Genomic DNA, 24266 nt, shown 5'->3' with positions numbered 1-24266 from the left:
GATTCAAATAGTTTATATTATAAATTAGAATAAAATTCTTAGATTGTAATGAAAGCAATATTCTGCAATTTGCTCTACGCTCTTTAATATGGCAATTAAGTTGAAAGAATTTTTATTGGACATCATCAATTTGATTTTCCACCAAGAACTTTTCACTATGAGCTCCACCTGGGGAGACAAGCATTTTTTAGGCCAGATTTTCCCATCCCAATGTTGGATGGAACACAGGCAGGACAAGAGAAAAAATGGCCGCCGAACAATGCAGACAGAAGTTCCACCTCTGTTTCTGTTGTCAGCAGCTTTCCTGAGTGCTGGCCTTGGAACTGGCCCATGCCTATTAACAGGCTAATTAAACTACTTAATGGTGTATTAAAATCCTGACTTTCTGAAGCTTTGGAACTTTGGTGAAGGTGGCTGGCCTGTAGGAACCCTCAGCCTTTAGACATAATGAGGGCAGGTATGCAATAAGCCAGAACATATCAATCAGTCGGGAAAGAGAAAATTTTATGAAGGTTAAAGGCATGGTATAAGATGGTGAGTTACTAACTTATTTAAAGTAGTATTTAATGAGAAAAGCGTAGGAGGGCGACTGAACGTTGCAGAAAAAGGTACACTGGTGGTAGCCCATGTGGGGTAAATACACAGGAAGAGATGATAGTGATATTCTACACAAAAAGATTGCCTTAAACTGTAGAGGAGCACAGCAAGGTTCTCTAGAGTACTAGAATTGGAAAAGCCAGGAGCGAGTTTACCAAGAAAACTGTGCATGGTTTGACAGCAGAAATTCTACTGTCTTAAATATCCCAGAAGGAAAGAACAGTTCGGACCAGTACTCTTATTTCCCAGTTTTTACTGGTTTTCCATTTTAAAGCATACAGGACCAATTCGGACCAGTATTCTTATTTCCCAGTTTTTATTGTTTTTCCTTCTGGGATGAGAACACTTACAGAACCTTTTACAGGCTCCCTTTCATTCTGGCTACTCCAGAGGGTTCTATTCATGAATTCTGGCAGCCTTATTGATCAGCAGTCCTGTCCTGTCCCTTACCTAATTGAGGCCCCGACCCACGGAAAATCATTGCCAGTTTCACAATGGAGGCAGTAGTCAAGGTAGCTGTGGGAGTCAGAGGGCTTGTAATGACTATTAGAAGACAGCCTATTCCCAGAAATGGAAACAGTGAAGTCAAGAAAGGGAAGGGAAACGTCAGAGGTGGGTTATGTGAAGGTGAGAGAGGGATAGAAACTGGAAGCAAAATTGATGAATTTCAGCCTTTTAAAAACGTATGAAAATAAAAAGGCATTTAGTAATGACGGGTATGATTTCCTGCTTTTTATTTGTACCGAAATTCTAGATGTATGTATGAAGAATATAAATTCAACTTTGAAATAAATAGGAAATGAAAGTTTTCCCTGGTGTGTTTGTAATTTGTTCATCAGCAGGAATACTCACCATGTCAGAAATAATGTAGGTAAAGTTCAACACCATTGGGGCGCAAAATGGGCAGCAGTGGCTAGCCACACATTATGTACCTGCTTGATTTCACTCTCCACTAACTTCAGTAGAAAGAAAACTAAAATAGGTGTATACAGGTGATGGTTTCACTATTTAATGTTCTGTTACTTAAAAGTTCACATCTAGTTGATGTGAATTAATTCTCTAGTAAAGTCATTACACTTCTGTTAATTTATTTTTGAACTACACCAAGGACATTGGAAATTATGAAGCAAAAAATTACATGCTGATCTAGCAAGCATCTTCCCCAGAGACCTGAGGTCAGAGAATCCTTTCTGGCTATTTAACATGCCTGGTCCACTGAACCCAATGGAGTATCCAAGCTCAGGATGGGTCCTCTACTTTAAATATTTTAAGAGCATGTTTGTGTCAGTAAAGGTGAACATTGGATGGAGTAGAGGTGAAATTCTGCATTGTATCAGTCCTCCTTGTAAGAGAACCAATCAAATAAAATTGGAACATGCAATTTTAGGTCATGAACCCAGTGATCCATGCCTGCAAAGATCCAAGTGCTGTTCTAGAAGTCTCGATTGCTGGGTGGAGAAGAGGAAGGGTGGGAATTCTGGTAAGGGAAGCCATCATGAGGGAAGACCACAGGACACTTCAAATCACTTTACAACAACTTGCCAACTGTAGTCACTGCTATAATATAGGAAACACAGCAACCAACTTGCATATAGCAAGGTCCCACAAACAGCAACATGACAGTTATCAGGCAATCTGTGTTAATGATATTGGCCAAGGGATAAATATTGGCCAGGACACTGAAGAGAATTCCCCAACTCTTCTTTAAAACAGTGCCAGGAGATCATTTATGTCCAATTAATAGGACTAACATAGCCTCAGCTTAACATTTTATCTGAAAGATGGCACCTCCGATAGTGCGGCAATTACTCAGTACTTCATTGTAATGTCAACTAATGGTCAACCACTGCTGGACTGGGATTTGAATTTGCAACCTTCTGAGTCAAAGTGCTACCATGTTAACAACTAGTGTAGAACTGCAGTTAAGTTAAAATTCATTGCCTTTATTTTCTCCCCTATAATTACTGCTCCATGTGAAATGGTGGCAAAGAAACTTTACTGCTGTGCTAAAGCTACATTGGAAAATTCACATTAGCATTCAAAAGGGACCTTGTGCATATATTTCTGTTTCCTGGAAGGTAGTAAATCAGTGAAAAAAATTACACAATGGATGAGAAATAAATGTTGTATCCAACTCTTTCAAAATATAGTTTTGCATCATTTTATAGAATATATAAATGGCAATAAATAATTTTTACTGACCCTCTCACACCAAATGAATAAAATCATAACATATAGTTATCATTATTATTCACCGTCTGCCATTCCAAAAATGTTTGCTGATCTCTTGTACATAAACTTTCCTACCCTATCAGCACATTCCTTGATTCCCTTGATGCCCAAAAGTTTACCAATTTCCGTCTTGAATATATGCAACTTTTGAATATCATCAAACCTCTGGGCAGAAAATAGCAAAGGTTCACAACCCTCTGAGTGAAGAAATTTTTCCTTATCTAAGTTGTTGTTCTTCTAGTGATAATCTTTCATCCGTTTCTGATTATAGACTTATGGACCCAGTGGCCAAAATTTTATGCTCGGCTTGCGGGCACGCACTCGACATGCATGTGTGCAATATGCCACATGATGACGTTGGGCGTGCGTCCCGGCACTATCATGCACTCGCACGATATTTCATTTGGCGGCTGCACGCTGGAGTCGACTGCGCATCCGCCGATAATTGAAAGGCCTATGAAGGCCATTAACGAGCTAACTTCAAATTTACGCTGTCCGTCCAACCTAATGGTTGCCGGGCAGGCGAAAAGGCCAAGTGGCCTTTACATTTTTTAGGAAACCTCATCCACGAGTGGGATAAGGTTTCCTAAAGCTAATACAAATTAAATTAAAACTTCCTTTTGACAGTAACGACATGTCCAATCTCATGTGACACAGTCACATGGGGGACATGTTTCGTTAAATTTTTATTGTCTTTATTAATTTTTTAAAAAAGTGTTTCAATCTCCCTGATGCAGCTCCATGTCTCAGAGAGATTGAAGTGCTCTTTCACGTGCATATGCGAACTGCACGCCAGGCCTGCTCTCCCTCCTCCCCCTGCCTGCACAGGTTAGCACTCAGCACTGCCACTCACGATCCGTGCAGGGTGGGCTAATTTGCGGAGCAGATCGTGTCATATTACACACAGAAAATGCTGGCCTATGTTTCTGTTGGGCACAATCTTTCACTGTTTATACTTTGAAACCATTGGCTTAATATTCTTTCTACAGTGGGGTGCCAAGAGCTGCATGAAATACTCCAAGTGCAATTCTCTTTCCTCTGTATTCAATAGCCCAAGTATAAAATCCAGAATCCTTCTTAATAGCATTTTCTACCTGGACCTCCGGTTATGATGTTACTACTGGACAATTCAGATCCCAGGCTGGAAACCAGCTTGATAAGATCCTAACCTTTATTTTTTGTTTAGAAACATGAAAAGTGGTTGCTGAACAGAGTCATAGGAGTCAGCCAATGAAATTTTAACAAAAGAATAAAACACTTATTAAACAAGAAAAGATCAACTATATTACAATACTCCTTCACCCACAACTATGCCTTTACAGATATATACAGATTAGTAAGGATAACATAAATTGCAAAAGTTATCATGTTCATAGTAAGTACACAGTCCACGTAAACCAATAGGCAACCTGTGGTCAGGCACACCACTCTTTGAAATCAAGTGACAGATGCCACCCCAAACAGATGCTACGGATCCCTCATCCGGCCTCACTGAACTCCTTCTTTCACATGAGGTTTTCCAATCTCCGCTCTCAAGGAACCCGCTTTGGAATCTTTTCCCAAATGACGCTTTCTCTCGGGCGCCTTCCACAAGGGTCCAACTCTATTACCAATGTTCCTCTTCCCTGGATCACCACATGCATTCAAGCTTTGCCTTCCACGCACTCTTTCAGATACTCAGCCATGCCAACAGAACACCACTGCTTCACATGTCTGTAGTAAGGAGTCAACCTTTGGCTGTCTCCTTGGATCTTCTGGCTTCTTACAAGCCTACTTTGCTTTAAGTCTGTGTCCTGTGGCTTTCTCCCTTTAAGCTTCATGCCTTCCTCTCTGCTGTTCACTCTTAACTTCACTTGACATGAATTTTTCCAGATTCCTGTTCTTTCCTTTTGACTAGAAGGTCTTCTTGGGACTTTCTTTTTTTTCCACTCCCTGCTTTCTGGGACCTTCTCCTGTTCTTATGGGAGCTCTGCTTTCTGCAGTTCCCTCTCCTGTCCAGTTCCTCCTGGCTCTGGTTTCAACTGAACTAAAACTACTTTTCTGCTTTTCTCTGTCTCTGTGGGTCCCTCTCTCTGCACCCAACAGCAAAGTTTTTTTCTACCTTGTGTTTGTTCTAACTTCCTATCACAAGTCATAAAAACCTCATTACAATATTTTAAAGTGAAACCAAAACTCAAGTTCCTCCTTTCTTAACACATCAATACAGAAATACAAATCAAACTTAAAGCTAAAACTCATTCCTAACAGCCACAAATGCAAATATAACGTCCTTAATCTCCCTCTCGTTTCTAACGTTCCCTTCAAAAGGGAAAGGCAGTCATTATTTATGCCAAACACAGTATTAGTGTTGCTATGTTTACTTCATGGCCAGAAATTTCCACCCGTTGGGGGGGTTATGTGGGGGTGGGCGGGCGCGAACCTGATCGGTGCCCCCAATCGGGTCCATGCTGCCATTTTATGTGGGTGGGCCAATTAAGGCCCGCCCATCATGACGCACGCCCAGAATCGCTGAGCGCTCCACGTGCGGGCGAAGGGGGGGAATTCCCTGAGTGGGTCCCTGCACACTTTTGCGCATGGTGGTGCCTCAGGGAGATTTGTTTGTGTTAAACTTTTAAATAAAGGTTTTTAAAACTTTTAAAACATGTCCCCTCATGTGACAGTGTGACCTGAGCTGGAACATGTCAAAGAATAAATGTATACATTTTTATTAGATTTTAAAACACTTCATGAAACCTCATCCTGCCAGTGGATGAGGTTTGATGAAAAATGTGAAAGCCGCCTGGGCTTTTTGCCTGCCCGCCAACCTTAAGGTCGGACGGGCAGCTCATTAAATTGAGTTAATTAGGTTTTAAATGGCATTAATAGGCCTTTGACAATTTGGCGGGCGCGCAGCCGAGTTGGCTGTGTGCCCGCTGAACTGAAAATCTAAATGACGCACGGTGATGTTGGGACGCCCGCCCGACGTCCCTGCGCATCATTTAATGTGTCGGCGAGCGGGCCCCACCCTCCCTGTGTCGGCGAGCGGGCCCCACCCTCCCTCCTCCGGTCGCTGACGGGAAAATGCTGCCCCATGTTACTGATGATGCAGGAAGGGCAGCGTGTGCTGCTAACCAAGATAATCTATATCATGATAAGCTGGTAATTTTGCGATAGAACAGACTTCTGAAATTCAAAAAAATCAACCTGAATTTATTTCTTCCTGCATTTTTCCGGTGCTTTTGATACATGTATTTCTGGGGAGCCCTGTAAAACTTGAGGGGATGTGGTTTGCTAGATATTTGCTATAGTAAAATTCGGCAAAAACATCTTTGATGCAGAGGGGAGAAAAAAGCCTAGTTTTCTGCTTAATGCAACTGATTAGGTGAGCATAAGTTTCTTCAATATGTTTTGTCATGGAGCCCCAACATGAGTTCACTCCTATATTCGCTGATGAACATTATTAGTGCCAATATTTTTGTTTTTTTTGGGAGGTCAGCTTGAATCAAGTGCTTAACTAACAATCTGTTCCCTCATGGTTCTCCATGATGCTCATATACTTGCAATTAAAAAAAATATAAATCAGCTTTTGGTAGACTCAATGTGAAAGCCTCCAGGCAGTTGAAATTGAGAAAGCAATTGAGTCTCACCATTATGGACTTAAGTAACCTGGTATTCTAACTGCTGCATATCCATTTCCGTTAATACTGCAAGTAAAAAAATAACATATTGTGTGTTGCATAACATAAGTTGAGTAGCACCACAACTATTTTAAATAATTAAAGCTACTGCAGAATGTTACTTGGTGTATTTTTAGATACCAAGAAGTACACAGCAGTATTCAAAACGATTACATTTGAATCATAAATGACATACCTGTGTGAAAAAATATCCCTGTAAGTGCTGCCATCTTGAAGAGCAATGCCATAACCTCTATCGACTTTAGAATTCCTTGCTGTGACAAGGGTGCAGTCAGGTTCATTCTCCACAATATATTCTAGTGCTGCAACATCCCAGATGAATGCATAATTTCCAGATTTTACCTTAAAATATGAAAGCATGTTACTATATGGATTTTTCATACGCTAGCTCTCTATTTAGTTTTCAAAAACAAATGAAACAGGAAAGTACTAACTGTATCAATCAATATCTTTTTATTTACACTCAAATATATTTTAAAAATGGTCCTGATATTTTGAATTCCTTGCTTAAAATTTATGGTTCATAACTAATTTTCAAATTTTAGACTATTGAAAACGTGCATGAGCTGATACAATGGGAATGTCAGGGTCCATATTTTTAAGACATGTTACACTATTTAGTGTATCAGCAGTGCAATGATTTTTATTTATTCGTTCACAGGATGAGGGCATCACTGGCCAGGCCAGCATTTATTGCCCAGCCCTAACTGCCCTTGAGAAAATGGCTGTGAGCTGCCTTCTTGAACCGCTGCAGTCCGTGTGGGATAGGTACATCCAAGTGCTGTTAGGGAGGGAGTTCCAGAGTTTTGACCCAGTGACACTGAAGGAACGGTGATATAGTTCCAAGTCAGGATGGTGTGTGGCTTGGAGGTGAATTCGCAGATGGTGGTGTTCCCACTCACCTGCTACCCTTCTTCTAGGTGGTGGAGGTTGTGGGTTTGGAAGCTGATGCATTTTCATTTCCTTACAGATTCTCCAAAGTCCTTGAATGTGCTGTTGCCTCCCAAATCTGTGCTCACCTTTCCTGCAACTCCATGTTTGAATTCCTCTGGTCAGGTTTCTGTCCATGCCACGGTACTGATACGGCTCTTATCAAAGACACAAATGACATCCTATGTGACCGTGACAAAGGTAAACTACGTGTCTTTGTCCTACCCAACTGTTTGGACCCTTTGGCATTGTTGATCACACCATCCTCCTCCAACACTTCCTCACTGTCATGTAGCTAGGTGGGAATGCATTCACTTTGTTCCATTCTTATATATCTAATCATATCCAGAGGATCATCTGCAATGAATTCTCATCCTGATCCTATACAGTTACCTCTGATGCACCTAAAAGAACTTTCTTTGGCCTCCTTCTATTTAACAACTATATGCTGCCCCCCAGTGACGTCATTTGAAAACACATCAGTTTCCATAAATACACTGAAGAGGCTCAGATCTATATCACCATCATCTCCCTGACTCCTCCAACTGTCTGAGGCTTGAACCAAGATGTTTGCGAACTTGGAGTCATATTTGATCCTGTGAAGTAAGCTCAACCCCTTCTCTGCACCATCACTAAGCCCGTCCTACAACCTCTTTAACGTCACCTAACTTGGCCATTACTTCAGTCGATCTACTGCTGAAATCCTCAGCCATAATTTTATTACTTCTAGACTTGGCCACTCTAATGCTCTGCTGGCTGGCATCCCATATTCTACACTGCATAAATTCCCATTTATCAGTCATCCTATTCTCGCTGACACTCATTGACTTTGATTTTGAAAATTTTGTCCTTGTTTTCAAATCTCTACATGGCCTCACCACTCCTTGGGTTTGATTATCCCTTTTGAGGTGGGAATTGGGATATTTCTCGACATTGTAATCCCACCTGCTGAGTGGCTGCCCGCTGGATTTTCGGCCCACAGAGTTGGGGCCAAGCTGGAGTCAGTCTTCCAAAGCAAGACAGATGTGGAAACGGAGATAGGCAGATGCTGAGGCGGGCAGGTTAAAAGACCCTCCATTCACTGAGACATCAGATCAGTTTGGCAGATGATGGCTTCATGCCCCCACCCATGGCCCCTTCCCCTCCATATCCCTCATGCCCACTCACCCAGTGTCCACCATGTACTGAACTTCTGAGCCCTAAAGTAACACTGGGAAGTACTCTCAAGATAAACAAAGTCATCCAAAATCCACTTCAAAAAATAATCCTGTTAAGTGGTCATAAAAATGTCAAGATAAGCATACTCTCAGTGCCCTTGAAAGCTGTATCAACAGCCCGTTTAGAGCTGGATACACTTATGGGTTTTGATCTCAGCCAAGGATGCATAATGAAATTCTGTTGCACAACTGTGTTGACAAAACCTCCAAAGCTGAATACATTAAAACCTTTTAAGTCATTAAAATAGATCAGCCATATGTTCAAGCTTTAGAGGAGAGGAACAAATGTCTAAACTAACAATTGAACGGTTAAATTTCAGGGGACAACTGACACAGTCAAATCTGAATATCAATACTGTGCAATGCAGTTGAGCATTTATCCATTGGATAATGTACTCTAATGTACGTGAAGACTTTTCCACTTTCACAATGCTGGTCAATTTAATGGTCACTCACCTTTTAAGATCAAAGTCCTATCATCAATCACTGTATTAAATTATATATTTAACTAATCATACAGCATTACATGTTGACATGTGAAGTTGACAATACCTTTTGAACTTGCCTATTAAAAGGTTCCCAACTCCAGACTAGGGGTCCCCATGGTTTATGACAGCTCTGAGCTGGCATGAACCATGTCACCTTCAGAAGCTGACCTGATTCAAAATTGCAGAGGGTCTAAAATGCTCGGTCCTGCACTGGAGCCAGCAAGTTCAGGATATGCTGTATGCGGCATCACGACCCTGCCCTCTTTCCACCGCTGCTAAAAATTGCCGGTGATGAGAATGGGGGTAGGACTTCTGCATGCGGGACCTGCCCGCCTCTTTTTCTGCCCACCCGGCACAGTTTTTTCCCCTGTCAGGACAGGCAAACCCAGCCCCTTATCTCTCTAGCCCCACAAACCTTTGATACCTCTGTGCTCATTCAATTCTGATCTTGTAAACATCTGCGATTTTAAATGCTTCACTACTGGCCACCAAGCCTGCAGCTGCCTGGGCCCTCCAAGCTTGAGTACTTGCCATTTTTATTAGTTCAACAATTAACATTTTAATTAGATAGCTTTCTTGGAAGGCCAAAATGTTCAGTTTTTTTTTGCAAATAATAACACTTTCCCTGCTTACTAACTCCCGACAGATTAATGTAGTGATACCGGAACAATGGCTTTGATATAAGTGACAAGAAATCAGACTTTAACTCACTGTCTTGTTAAAGCAAAGGTAACATTGTTACTTCTGACAGCTCTGTAGATATAAATAGCAGTGTTATTTTCATTAATGAAGAGCTTTTCATCTGCTTTCCAAAACTCAGCAGGAGCTACAGCAATTGCAAATAGTTTCATAATAATGATTTCACGACATTTTGAATGCCATTAATTACACACATTAAAACCAAATACAACAATGGTAAATGCTATTAGAAATCCATCCTGAATGTGACACTGAACTAGGGGAGCAACATAGAGCCTTTAAGGTGTGCCCTTAACCTATGCTCGTCTAACGATATACTGCAATACAGGAAAATCTGGATTGTATCATCTTACATAAATTAGGTAGATATATATGGGATTGATTTTTTGTACAATGTTTTGTGGAAATAATTTTTGAGCCACGGTAATAGTATTAATAACTGAACTGATCATAAACACTTTATTTGGTAAAACACTGAATTTTGAATCCTTTGATTTGACAGAGATTATCACAAATGGCACTGACTAATGATGTTTTGTTCTTTTCCCTCACAATACATTTACATCAGAAGTAAACATATTCTGCACCAAAATTCATAGCCCCATTCATTTAGTTGGAATCCATTCGTTCCTAATACTTAATTGTAAAGCTAAAAACAGTGGAAACCATTTATCCAGTCAGCATTTCATGGCTCCAGATAATTTTTATTTCAGTAATTTACTTTGAAAGCATCATCCATTTTCATAGATAATTTTGCAATCTATTGCTTGCTATTTACAGTATTAATTCTGTGATTAATAGCTTTTTTCTAGCTCCTTCAATATGCAGTCAACTAGCTTGGTTCTGAAATATCATTCAATTTATTCCGGATAAACTCACAAGTAGATACAAATCTTATCTGAGGCACGTAATAATAATAGTCCACGGTCAAACTCACTGTCTAGTTTGATTAAAGAAATAGAAATGCTGAAGGCTCTGACTAACTCTGTGATGCATACAGCTGCTCATACACTGACAGAAAAGATCCATTTGCTTTCCTAAACCTCATTGGAAAACAGCATTCATTTTATACTACTGCTGGATTCCACATGGCCCTGAACAGCATTAAAAATGTGCAAGGGTGGAGCCTCAAAGCCAAAATACCAGTGATTTCTCACAATAGATAGCAGTATATATGCAGTAGCCTATATGTTCTTCCCACATGGACCAACAAACTAATCCTCTTATCACTTCCCTGCTCACTGGAAAAGTTGGTGGATTCATTGCCCTCTCTTTTCCTTTCCTTGTATCACAAACAGTGAAAAACATCACCAAATTGAACCAATTCTTTCAATGGATTAGTTCTGTCTCTGCTTGTGTACTTCATTGTTTGCACTTTTTGAATTAGAGAAAGGATTGAGTATTGTCCTTATTAGTCAAAGCAGTGGTGCTGTCTACCTGTAAAAATCCACCTAGCTAGGCTCAGACATTACAGCTAAGGTCAGCAGAGCTCCATAGTAGTCAAGCCAAATGTGTACGCTTTGCAGTGAAGGGCTAGCCAGAGTCTGAGGCAAATGTGGCAATATTCAGAAGGAATATGAAAGGGGAAGTCTAACCAGCAGAAAATAGCTCAGTTTGACTAGTGAAACATTTCGGTTCAGTTGCTCCAGGTGTGGCATAGAATGCTATAACAATATTAAAATAAGTGCATATTTGTACAATTAAACTACATTTGACTACCTTATTGTGGATAAAAATAAAATGCTACAGCTGCTGGAAATCTGAAACAAAAACAGAAAATACTGGAAAAACTCAGCAGGCCTAGCAGCATCTGTGGAGAGAGAAACAGAGTTAACATTTCGAGAACATATGACGCTCTGAAGAAGTGTCATACGGACTCCAAACATTAACTCTGTTTCTCTCTCCACAGATGCTGCTAGACCTGCTGAGTTTTTCCAGCATTTTCTGTTTTTGTTCCCTATTGTGGATTCCGTTCTTGCTAAAGGGGCAAATATATAGTTGGTGAGCTGAACTTAATTTAACCTATAGTAAATTATGATCTCATATTATCGAGATTCTATGAACCCATGTGATACTTCTGTACCAAACCCCCAAGAATTTGATAAGGAACACAAAATCCAATTAATTTATTATGACTGATCATCATTGTTTTCCTCAATACTTTCTAGAAATTGTGACTGCAGTGGTGTCTCACAAGGACGTTCTTCCTGCCTGAAATTCTGGTTCTGCTAATTTAGCTAAATCTGCTGCTCATTTTGAGTCTGTTCATCAATACAGATCCAGATATGCAGTTTTACATTCATGGAATCCCACATTGGTGGATATATATGGGCACTTGATGAACCAGGTTTTCATTACTCTTCCATTGAGATACATGAGATGGATTATTAGAATCAAGAATGGATGGTAACAGTTTCAGATAAGAGAAGACCTTTGGTCCATTCGGTTACCTATCCACAACATGCCCTTGATGCATTTCTAACAACACAGTGTCCCATTTGCTCCTTAAAAATCCATCAGAATTTCCCATTCTACCACCAATGTTGGCATTCTGTTCCAACTGCACTCCTAACAAAAAAAATCCTGCATTTTCTATTTTCAACTGGTGTTCTTAATTTTTAGGTATGATACATTTTTGCTTAAATTCTGCACACAGCAGAAAAGCTTACATTGCTGAGCAAGTGCTGTGCCATAGACTATGTACGGGCAGTACACGCTTGCTATGTAGTATCAGATCTGGATATTACAGTGTATGTCGGCTATCTACTTCAACGCTAATCAGTCAAAAGATATAGATACTGTAAACTACTATTAGCTAGGGGCTATCACTAAACTAATTACAGGTGTTATATTTGTTTGTTGTACAGCTTGTACATGTATTAACAGAGGTTGATCAAAGTTATTTGATGCTGTTCCAAGGAGAATTGGGAAGAAATGGCATATGACAGTTTACTCCTGTCTGAGGTGTTAGGCCAACCTCAGACACTTGCACTCCCTCCAGAGCTTCAATAGAAAACTTATACAATTCTCTGCTTTACCAACATTATCATCAGAAAGGTGGAGGGAGGGTAGCTTGATGCAGTTTCTCATTGTTAGCTGGTCTTACGTTGCCCAACAAATTCTTGTTACAAAATGTTTTAAAAAGTTTGTTTGAGCTTTATATTTGCCCAAAGATTGGTTGTCAATTGCCCACAATTTAGTTTTGATTATGTAGCTTCCATTAAACCATTGCATTTCTACAAATTGCATCTAATGCCTTCCCCCATTTCTGCAACATTTATCTTTTCTACAAAATGAACACATTTTCATGTAAAATGCCTGTAAGATTACTACCACTGAGGTGACAGCAAATTCCCCACTGTCAGGAAAACTGTAGAATTTAAATATGTTGCTGTTTCAACTTGCATTGCTATCTTGCACATTTTCCTTTCACAGGGAAAATTACATAAATGTGCTTATATTCACAAAAGTGTAATTTATACTAACAAGGCATTCATGGTAGACTGTCAAACCAAAGTAAGGCATAAGAGCAGGGCAAATATTGGGAGTAACATTTTCTACAGATTGATAATATGAGTGAAAAAAGTAAACAGAGGAGACCAGAGTAAACAAAGATGTGACATCACATTGACAAAGCTTTTGCTCATCTGTCCAATATTTCTTTGGTTTGGGGTCATAATGCTCCTGCAAAATGCCTTGGGATGTTTTACTATGTTTACTGCATTATATTCATCTCAGTTGATGTTGTTGTCATAGTAATGGGCTATTCATCCATGTGTTCATTTTGTAGAAAAGATAAATGTTGCAGAAATGGGGGAAGGCATTAGATGCAATTTGTAGAAATGCAATGGTTTAATAGAAGCTACATAGTCAAAAATAAATTGTGGGCAATTGACAACCAATCTTTGGGCAAATATAAAGCTCAAACAAACTTTTAAAAACATTTTGTAACAAGAATTTGTTGGGCAACGCTAACAATGAGAAACTGCATCAAGCTACCCTCCCTCCACCTTTCTGAAGATTCTTACCTCTCCAAAAATGGAAACACAGATCCACTGAAACATTGTAGTTTACAACACACAACAGTAATTCATCCAGAGCAACCCTAAACTAATCCCACTCCCTTGTCCACTCCCAATAGAATCATAAAAGCTGGGATAAGCATGTCTCATTAAATATTTGAAAATATGCTAATTACCTCAGGGTTTTCATCTCAACATTTTTTTTATGGTTGTACATAAAACACTGGGCTTAATATGACTTGGACTAGGGGTGGGGCAGGGGGGGTTGGTGGGGAGTTGGATTGCTTGCCCCCACCGGAAGCAAAGTCCGTGTGAAGCTGAACCACTCCGTGCTGGCTCACCCTGCAGCCGTAACAGGCTTCTGGCAGGTTAAACAAGGGCCGAGTGGGACTTTTTATTATCCATTCATAGGATGTGGGCATTGCTGGCTGGACCAGCATTTATTGCTCATCCCCAATTGCACTTGAGAAGATGGTGGTGAGCTGCCTTCTTGAGCTGCTGCAGTCCACATGGTGGGCTAGGCCATTTCAGTGATCTCATTGCTGTGTGTCTGGAGTCACATGTAGGCTAGACCAGGTAAGGATGGCAGTTTTCCTTCACTAAAGGGCATTATTGAACCAGATGGGTTTTTATGACAATCAACAATTATTTCATGATCATTACTCTTTTAGTTCCAGATTTTTTTTTTTAATTCAAATTCCATCATCTGCATGGTGGGATTTGAACCTGGTGCCCAAAGCACTACACTGGGTCTCTGGATAACTAGCCCAGTAGCAATACCACTATGCCACTGCCTCTCTCCTGCCCTACAGGGGAGGAAGTCCTGCCCTTAAGAGCTGCCGGCCAATCCGATTGGCCAGCACCTCCATCAGTCCCAGTAGCACAAAGAGCACATTAGTGAGTCCTGCCAGATCTATGAAGAGGAGCAAGAAGGAGGAGCAATGCATCCCCAGCAACAGGTAAATCCATCTCCTGGTCGGAAAGGGTTCGGGCAGGTTAGGAAGGGAAGTGGGGAGGGTTGGTGGGTTAAAGGCTGCAGGCGAGAAGAAAGGTGGGGGGCCACCCACCCGTTCCACAAACGACAGCCCCCAAAGATAGAAACCACCCCCCCACTTCCTTCCTGCCCTTTGCAGAATTTATTTTTTAAAAAATCGAGCTGCCCACTCCTGCCCAACTACCTACACCAAAGGTTTTGTAACTCTTTCGAGTACAAACCCGTTTCCATCTGTTCCTATTCAGATGAAGTTACATTGTTTCATAGTTTGCCATTGTGAGATTTGAACTCTTGAGCTTGGGGTTACAAGCCCAGTACCATAACCACTTGGCTATTTAGGCCAAGCAGAAGATGTAACTCTTTCGAGCACAAACCCGTGTCCATCTGTTTCAGATGAAGTTCCATTGTTTCATAGTTTGCCATTGTGAGATTTGAACTCTTGATCTTGGGATTACAAACCCAGTACCATAACCACTTGGCTATTTAGGCCAAGCCCGTACCAAAGGTTTTGTAACTCTTTCGAGTACAAACCCGTTTCCATCTGTTCCAATTCAGATGAAGTTACATTGTTTCATAGTTTGCCATTGTGAGATTTGAACTCTTGATACTCTTTTGAGTAAACATGTTTCCATCTGTTTCAGATGAAGTTACATTGTTTCATAGTTTGCCATTGTGAGATTTGAACTCCTGATCTTGGGGTTACAAACCCAGTACCATAACCACTTGGCTATTTAGGCCAAGCATGAAATTGGGGTACAGGCCTGAATACCAATCATTTCTTGTTGGAACATTGTTTCATAGTTTGCCATTGTGAGATTTGAACTCTTGAGGTTACAAACCCAGTACCATAACCACTTGGCTATTTAGGCCAAGCCCGTACCAAAGGTTTTGTAGCATGGGCAAGGTATTATCAGGGTCAATCAGCTTGGTAACAAGCCTAATTGACTCTTGATTGCCTATTTAAATATGGTGGGTAGTCTGTCGATTTTGGCATCTGTCCAACACTATGCCCCACCTCCCCCAGCAATGTAATAAGGGGTGAGTTCCAGGGTAGTTGGGAATATGGTGGGGTGCGCACCTGCCCATTTACGTGCCCCTTGCTGAAAAGACGCTTGGCAGCGCCACGTAAAATGCAGCCTACTATGGGATAAAAGTTTGTTTGCATAGCACTGCTTTTGGTGGTGTTACACAGTCTTATGTTGATTGCCCAGGGGTTGACAGGACCTCGAGCTGTTACCTGTGCTGTCCTCAGTGATATCATTGCTGAATGCCATGTCATCATTGTGCACATGTAAGCAATGGTCAGATTTCCTAAATGACCTCTTTGTCTTCAGAATAGAAGTTTTTGTCATGGGTCTGTCTGACCTTGTTTTGAACGTGACAGTGGAGTTTTACTTTTTTGCCTTGATAGTTGGTTTTTATTTCCCCTTTTTAGGTGCATCTGGTGGCCAATTTAAAGGTTACTGCTGTTTTTTTCGTTTACTTAAAAAATGGACACCTTCTGAATGAAAATAACCCACACTGCACAGGATGATCATTCCTTTAGGAAGTGCTGTTCGCCCTTAGGATAATTCAGAATGGGGAAGAGTTCCAAAGATGAGTACAGACAGGTGCACCTGCAGTCAAAACAGGCTGAATGCATTGGGTCCAATCAAGGAGATGTGTGTACAGACAACACTGCAGATATTTATGTGTGTCTAAGGAACTGTTGCTGTTTATGCTTCACCAAAGAAGAAATTTTGAAACTTTGCCATTCCCTGCAGTTAGACACCAAACCAGCTGAGTGTAGTAAAAGGGGGCAATAAAAGTTATGGCTGTCGTCAATTTAAATGTAATTAGCTCCTTTAAATTGCCTCAAGTGATATCTGTCGGATTAGCCACTCTGCAGTAAACCACTGCATACATTTGGTCATTGTTGCATTCATTGCCAAGGTGAGACCGCATCACTTTTCTACAGGGCAGCAACTAACAGCAAGAAAACATTGGATTATCAGGAAATGTTACTCATTTATAAACCAAGAAAAAATCTGTAATTAAAAGTCTGATGATAATCATATAACCATTGTTAACTGTTGTAAAAACCCATCTGGTTCATTAATGTCCTTTAGGAAAGGAAATCTGTCATCCATATCTGGTCTGATCTACATGTGACTCCAGACCCACAGCAATGTGGTTGACTCTTAACTGCCCTCTGAAATGGCCTAGCAAGCCACTCAGTTGCAATAAACTGCTAAAAAGTCACAAAAAAAGAATGAAACCGGATGGACCACCCGGCATCGACCTAGGCACTGGAAACGACAAGGGCAATTTCAGTCGACCCTGCAAAATCCTCCTTATTAACATCTGAGAGCTAGTGCCAAAATTGGGAGAGCTGTCTCACAGACTAGTCAAGTAACAGCCTGACATAGTCATCCTCATGGTATGACCCAGGCACCACCATCACCATCCCTGGGTATGTCCTGTCCCACCGGCAGGATAGACTAAGCAGAGGTGGCGGCACAGTGGTATATGGTTGGGAGGGATTTGCCCTGGGAGTCCTCAACATTGACTCTGGACCCCATGAACTCTCATGGCATCAGGTCAAACATGGGCAAGGAAACCTCCTGCTGATTACCATGTAATGCCCTCCCTCAGCTGATGAAACAGTGCTCCTCCATGTTGAACACCACTTGGAGGAAGCACTGAGGATGGCAAGGGTGAAGAATGTACTCTAGGTGGGGGGCTTCAAAGTCCACCACCAAGAGTGGCTCGGTAGCACCACTACTGACTGAGCTGGCTGAGTCCTAAAGGACATAGCTGCTAGAGTGTGTCTGTGGCAGGTGGTGAGGGAACCAACAAGAGGGAAAAACATACTTGACCTTATACTCACCAACCTGCCTGCCGCAGGTGCATCTGTCCATGACAGTATCGGTAGAAGTGACAACTGTACAGTCATGGTGGTGACGAAATACCGGCTTCACATTGAGGATACCCTCCACTGTGTTGTGTGGCATTACCACCGTGCTAAATGGGATAAATTTCGAACTGATCTAGCAACTCAAACCTGGGCATCCATGAGGCGCTGAGGGCCATCGGCAGCAGCAAAATTGTACTTGAACACAATCTATAACCTCATGGCACGGCATACCCCCCCCCACAGTCTACCATTACCATCAAGCCAGGGGATCAACCCTGGTTCAATGAAGAGTGCAGGAGGGTATGTCAGTAGCCACATCAGGCATACCTAAAAATGAGATGTCAACCTGGTGAGGCTATAACACAGGCCTACTTGCATGCCAAATAGCATAAGCAGTAAGTGATAGACAATGCAAAGCGGCCCCAGAACCAACGGATCAGATCTAAGCTCTGCAGTCTTGCCACATCTAGTCGTGAATGCTGGTGGACAATTAAACAAATCACTGGAGGAGGGGGCTCCACAAATATCTCCATCCTCAGTGATGGAGGAGCCCAGCATTCGCTACAATCTTCAGCCAGAAGTGCCGAGTGGATGATCCATCTCAGCCTCCTCCGCAGATCCCCAGCATCACAGATGCCAAACTTCAACCAATTCAATTCACTGCACATGATATCAAGAAATGGCTGAAGGCACTAGATACTGCAAAGGCTATGGGCCCTGACAATATTTCAGCAATAGTATTGAAGACTTGTGCTCCAGAACTTGCCGCGCCCCTAGCCAAGCTGCTCCAGTACATCTACAACACTGTCATCTACCTGGCTGTGAGGAAAATTGCCCAGGTATATCCTGTGCACAAAATCCAGGACAAATCCAACTTGGCCAATGACTGCCCCATCGGTCCACTCTCGATCATCAGTAAAGTAATGGAAGGGGTCATCAACGGAGCTATCAAGCGGCACTTTGCTTATCAATAACCTGCCCACTGGTGCCCAGTTTGGGTTCCACCAGGGCCACTCAGCTCCTGACCTCATTACAGCCTTGGTTCAATCATAGACAAAAGAGCTGAACTCTGGAGGTGAGATGAGAGCTACTGCCCTTGACATCAAGGTAGCATTTGATAGAGTGTGGCATCAAGGAGCCCCAGCAAAACTGGGGTCAATGGGAATCAGGGGGAAAACTCACCGCTGGTTGGAGTCATACCTACCACAAAGGAAGATGGTTGTAGTTGTTGGAGGTCAGTCATTTCAGCTCCAGGACATCACTGCAGGAATTCCTCAGGGTAGTGTTCTTGGCCCAACCATCTTCAGCTGCTTCATCAATGACTTCCTTCTGTCATAAGTTCAGGAGTGGGAATGTTCGCTGATGATTGCACAATATTCAGCACCATCTGCGGCTCCTCAGATATTGAAGCATTCTATGTCCAAATGCAGCAAGGCCTGGACAATATCCAGGCTTAGGCTGACAAGTGGCAAGTAACATTCATGCCACACTAGTGTCAAGTAATGACCATCTCCAACAAGAGAAAATCCAACCATTGTCCCTTGATGTTCAATGCCATTACCATCACTGAATCCCCCACTATCAACATCCTGGGGGCTACCATTGACTAGAAACTAAACTGGGCTAACCATCTAAATACTGTGGCTACAAGAGCAGGTCAGAGGCTATGAAATGTGTGAAGGGTAACTCACCTCCTGACTCCCCAAAGCCTGTCCACCATCTACAAGGCACAAGTCATGAGTGTGATGGAATACTCCCCACTTGCCTGGATGAGTGCAGCTCCCACAACACTCAAGAAGCTTGACACCGTCCAAGACAAAGCAGTCCACTTGATTGGCACCACATCCACAAACATTCACTCCTTCCACCGCCGACACACAGTAGCAGCAGTGTGTACCATCTACAAGATACACTGCAGGAATTCACCAATGCTGCTTTGATAGCACCTTCCAAAACCACGACCACTACCACCTAGAAGAACAAGGGCAGCAGGTAGATGAGAACACCACCACCTGGAAGTTGCCCTCCAAATCACGCACCATCGTGACCTAGAAATATATCACTGTTCCTTCACTGTCGATGGATCAAAATCCTGGAACTCTCTTCCTAGCAGCACTATGGGTGTACCTACACCACATGTATTGAAGCAGTTCAAGAAGGCAGCTCACCACCATCTTCTCAAGGACAACTAGGGATGGGCAATAAATGCTAGTCCAGTCAGCGAAGCCCACATCCCATGAATGAATTTTAAAAATGCACTCATTCTTTTCTTGTGACATCAAAGGGACTGCTCTCTTGGGTATACAAATGAGGTTCTGACGACTCCTGTTACTTACTAAATCCTTAATTTCATCATGGTTGCCCAGTACGTTCTGGATATGTCTGGAAAGGTTATCCCAGATGTAGCCATATGGCTCCTTTTATTGATGATGGATTTTCCTGTCACTTGATGGATGAATGTTCAGAAAATAAATGTTTATAGTCCACTTTGATGTAAACTCATGTCTGACATTAGACCAAGTCTCAATTTGCATGAGTGATTGTAAATACTGCATATGAAGTCAGTGTTGGAAGGATGGATGGAGGCATTGGCATTGTGCCATGTTCGCTTATCCTGGAGGTGCTTCACTCTGTTCTCCACAAATGTTGAAACCACTTGATGATGGAGACTTCTACATGTGGGTCTCTCCAAGGTTGTTTTTCCCCACGTATTGTGATCCAGCTTGCAAGCTTTCAGATTGTCTTTATATCAAAGTCTGGGATGTCCTATGGTGTGGATTCCCATACTGCCTTTGATATGCGTGAACGACATGACTGACCCAGTGAGATTGAGCTCTGATGAGCAAGAACCTCGGTGCTGGGGAGTTTGTTCTGGCACTTGATGTTGCAAATAGATCTCAGACAATGAGGATGGAATGCTTCTAAAACAAAAATAAAAATACCTGGAAAAACTCAGCAGGTCTGGCAGCATCTATGGAGAGGAGCACAGTTAACGTTTCGAGTCCGTATGACTCTTCAACAGAACTAAGTAAAAATAGAAAAGAGGTGAAATATAAGCTGGTTTAAGGGGGCATGCTCTCATGCCCACATGTCCATCCTTGGCCTGCTGCATTGTTCCAGTGAAGCTCAATGCAAACTGCAGGAACAGCACCTCATCTTCCGACTAGGCACTTTACAGCCTTCTGGACTGAATATTGAGTTCAACAACTTCAGATCATGAACTCTCTCCTCCATCCCCACCCCCTTTCTGATACCCCCCTTTTTTCCAATAGTTTATATAGATTTTTCTTTTTCTTCCTATTTCCATTATTTTTAAATGTATTTCCATCCATTATTTTATCTCTACCTTTTAGCCTATTTTGATCCCTTCCCTTCATCCCACCCCACCCCCACTAGGGCTATCTGTACTTTGCTTGTCCTGCTTTCTACCCTTAATTAGCACATTCCATAGATAATATCACCACCTTCAACACCTCTTTGTCCGTTCGTCTACGACATCTTTTGGCTATCTCCACCTATCACTGGCCCTCTATCCAGCTCTACCCTCACCCCTCCCTTAAACCAGCTTATATTTCACCTCTTTTCTATTTTTACTTAGTTCTGTTGAAGAGTCATATGGACTCGAAACTTTAACTGTGTTCCTCTCCGCAGATGCTGGCAGACCTGATGAGTTTTTCCAGGTATTTTTATTTTTGTTTTGGATTTCCAGCATCCACAGTTTTTTGCTTTTATCTTATGGAATGCTTCTAGTTGCTTTATGTGATGCCAGCAGGTTGTTCCTACCGGTGCGCCGATGTGTCGCCCCATCAAGAAGTGGTGTAAGAACCACTGCCTGGTAGACTTAGATCTTTGTTCTGCGACAAGCTCCATGCTCTTTCCAAAGTCTGTGGGTTGGCCTACCATATGTTGAGCTTGCTTTTGCCAGGCAATGGTTGATTTCATCATCCACCGTGGTGTTACTGGAGAGGATGGTAAAACATATGTACTGAACTGAGGAGTGCGTTGTTGATAGTGACAATGGGGTCTTTGATTATGTGGCCAAGGGCAGGTTAATGCATGGTCTCTGTCTTCTTGAGACACATTGTCAGGTTAAAGTTTTCTGAGGCTGGGGCAAAGTGATTGAAAAGTAGCTGAATGTCCTCCGGAAAATGTGCTATGAGAGCACACTTTTCCATGAACAAGTGTTCACTCGGTAGCTGTTCAGCAAACTTTGTGCAAGCCTTGAGCTTTTGCAAGTTGAGGAGGTTGCCGTCTGTCCTTAATTGAATGTGTACTCCCGTGTAAAAATCTTTGAGTGTGTACTGGAACGTGGCCGAGAAGTATATGGCTAACAGAACTGGAGCCAATATACAGCCTTGCTTGGTGCCATAGGTGACAGGAAAGGCATCCAATGACATACAACTTTGCATCACATTGGCCATCCTGCCATTGTGAAATGAGCGAATGACACTGAAGGGCAGCCACATGTGTACAGAATCTTCCACAGGCCTTCCTGGTTTACTGTGTCAAAAGCCTTTGTCAGGTCAATGAACATCATGTAGAGGCTCTGATTCTGTTCACAGGACTTCTCTTAAATCTGTCATGCTGCAAAGATCATGTCTAATGTTCCCCATCTTGCACAGAAGCCATGGATTGTGGGTACACAAACCCAGTGATGTGAGTGACAATCTAATTAAGAATAACCTTTGCAAGAACTTTTCCTGCTGTTGATAGATGTTATTCCACGCTGATTGTCACAGATGGACTTGCTCCCTTTCCGTTTGCTGAGAGGAGTAATGGAGGCATCCTTGGGGCACACCGCCTGGTTTCAGATCAGACAGAAGAGACTAATGAATTTCCCAACCATGTGAGTCTCGCTGTATTTGAAAAGTTCATGTGAGGTACCGTCACCTCCTGGCAACTTGCCCAGAAAGCTTCTTTATGGCTTTGGTGGCTTCCGCTCATGATGTATGTCTCCTTTCATTATTGTGGTTGACTCTTAAAATTAGGGATGGGCAATAAATGCTGGCTTAGCCAGCGATGCTCATTTCCAAAAAAGAATTTTAAAAAATCATTGTTATGGTATTCATGAGGGAGAAAGAATTTCATTCTATTAACATTCTGACTGTGGATGACCATTAAAACTAATACATGTAGGTGAATGCCCCTGAAAGTTGCCAAATGCATTTATTCAATGGCATTCAGTAATCCTAGAATGATTTCATAGAATTTCCAGGCTCGCCCCTGGGTGATTGGGGGAGGAGTGGGTCCATGACACAATCCACCATATTTAACAGAACGAAAACATAATTAAGCACTTGCTTCTAGAAGGGATACAAATAGTGTAAAAAATGAGTATGCTGAAACAAAGGCCTGCATTTTCCATGACCCGGTGGGGAGGGGAAGGTGGGACAGGAAGCAGGTGGTACTGGACCATCCACTCCCATCCCCTTTCACAGTATGATTCTGCACCTGCTGGCCAACTAATAGTGGGAGATGGGGCAGCCGACCATTCACCAGCTGGAGGTGGGGATGAGGTGGATGTCTCATCGCCAACTGGGTATGCTGGCGCCATCTTTAAAGGTGCATCTGTACCAGAACACTGCTCTCACCATCCTGCCCAGCAGTCTCTGTGCCGCCAAAGACCTCCAGCCATCATTGGGGCACACTGCCTGGTTTCAGATCAGGCAGAAGAGACTAATGAATTTCCCAACCATGTGAGTCTCATTGTAGTTGAAAAGTTCAGGTGAAGTACCATCAGCTCCTGGCAACCTGCCCAGAAAGCTACTGAGACAGGTGTAGTGAAGGCCTGAGGAAGAACATGCTGCTCAACAGGGCAGAGGAATATCCCGAGTGGCCCCAGAGTTCAGTATTGACTCCCTGCATGTTCTCCTCTGGGCTTCTTGGGCAAGGCAGGAGGTTCTCTTCGCCAGAGACAGAAGGATGAGGCCTCTCCACCTAGCCAAACGAGCATGGTCTTTGTCGCAGAAGAGGTCAGCAGTTGTGGGGTCATCTGGAAAGCCTGGCTGCAGTGCTGCAAGCGCATCTGCACTTTTCTCTGGTCCTCCAAGGTGAATACCACACCTTGGGTCCTTTTGGAGTTAACAATTGAACAAATATGAGGGTGTGTCAGATGGGGAGGGGGAGCCCACCCATGTTGGTGGCAATGGGTTGAGGCCACAACATCTCTCTGGAAAGGACTGCCTACAGCACTGACAAGGGGTGCAAGCCTGGCACTGTCGACCTTTGCAAGGTGGCTCCAGAGTGGCCCAATGCCACCTGCATTTGAATGGGCACAAAGACAGCAGCTAGCCTGCAAGCCACTAAGGAGTTGTGGCTATTCTTATGGGGCGACTAACATAATGCTTCTGTGTTCCCACAGGAGAAGGGAACTCAAAAGGCAAAGGAAATGTCCCAGACCAGTAGGTCCACATTCAGGTGTCAAACTCACCTACTTCCCCAGCAATGTTTTTCTCAGCACTCCTCAGACCAACAAATGTTGCAGCTTCATTCATTCCTCTCTCTCAAGGCGGCT

General features: G+C 42.5%; 1 protein-coding gene across 1 annotated transcript in view; it reads right to left on the bottom strand.

The window, feature by feature from the left end:
* Window positions 1-24266, bottom strand: part of LOC121281438 (glutamate receptor ionotropic, delta-2-like) — a 448441-nt gene that overhangs the window by 37266 nt on the left and 386909 nt on the right. The window contains exon 14 of the mRNA XM_041194383.1: window positions 6682-6848. Within this exon, the coding sequence (XP_041050317.1) occupies window positions 6682-6848 (167 nt within the window). The remainder of the gene's footprint in view (window positions 1-6681; window positions 6849-24266) is intronic.

Source organism: Carcharodon carcharias, chromosome 8 (assembly GCF_017639515.1).
Source record: "Carcharodon carcharias isolate sCarCar2 chromosome 8, sCarCar2.pri, whole genome shotgun sequence".
Taxonomy (NCBI): Eukaryota; Metazoa; Chordata; class Chondrichthyes; order Lamniformes; family Lamnidae; genus Carcharodon; species Carcharodon carcharias.
Note: the sequence above shows the minus strand (reverse complement) of the source record. Positions and strands in the feature narration are given on the sequence as shown.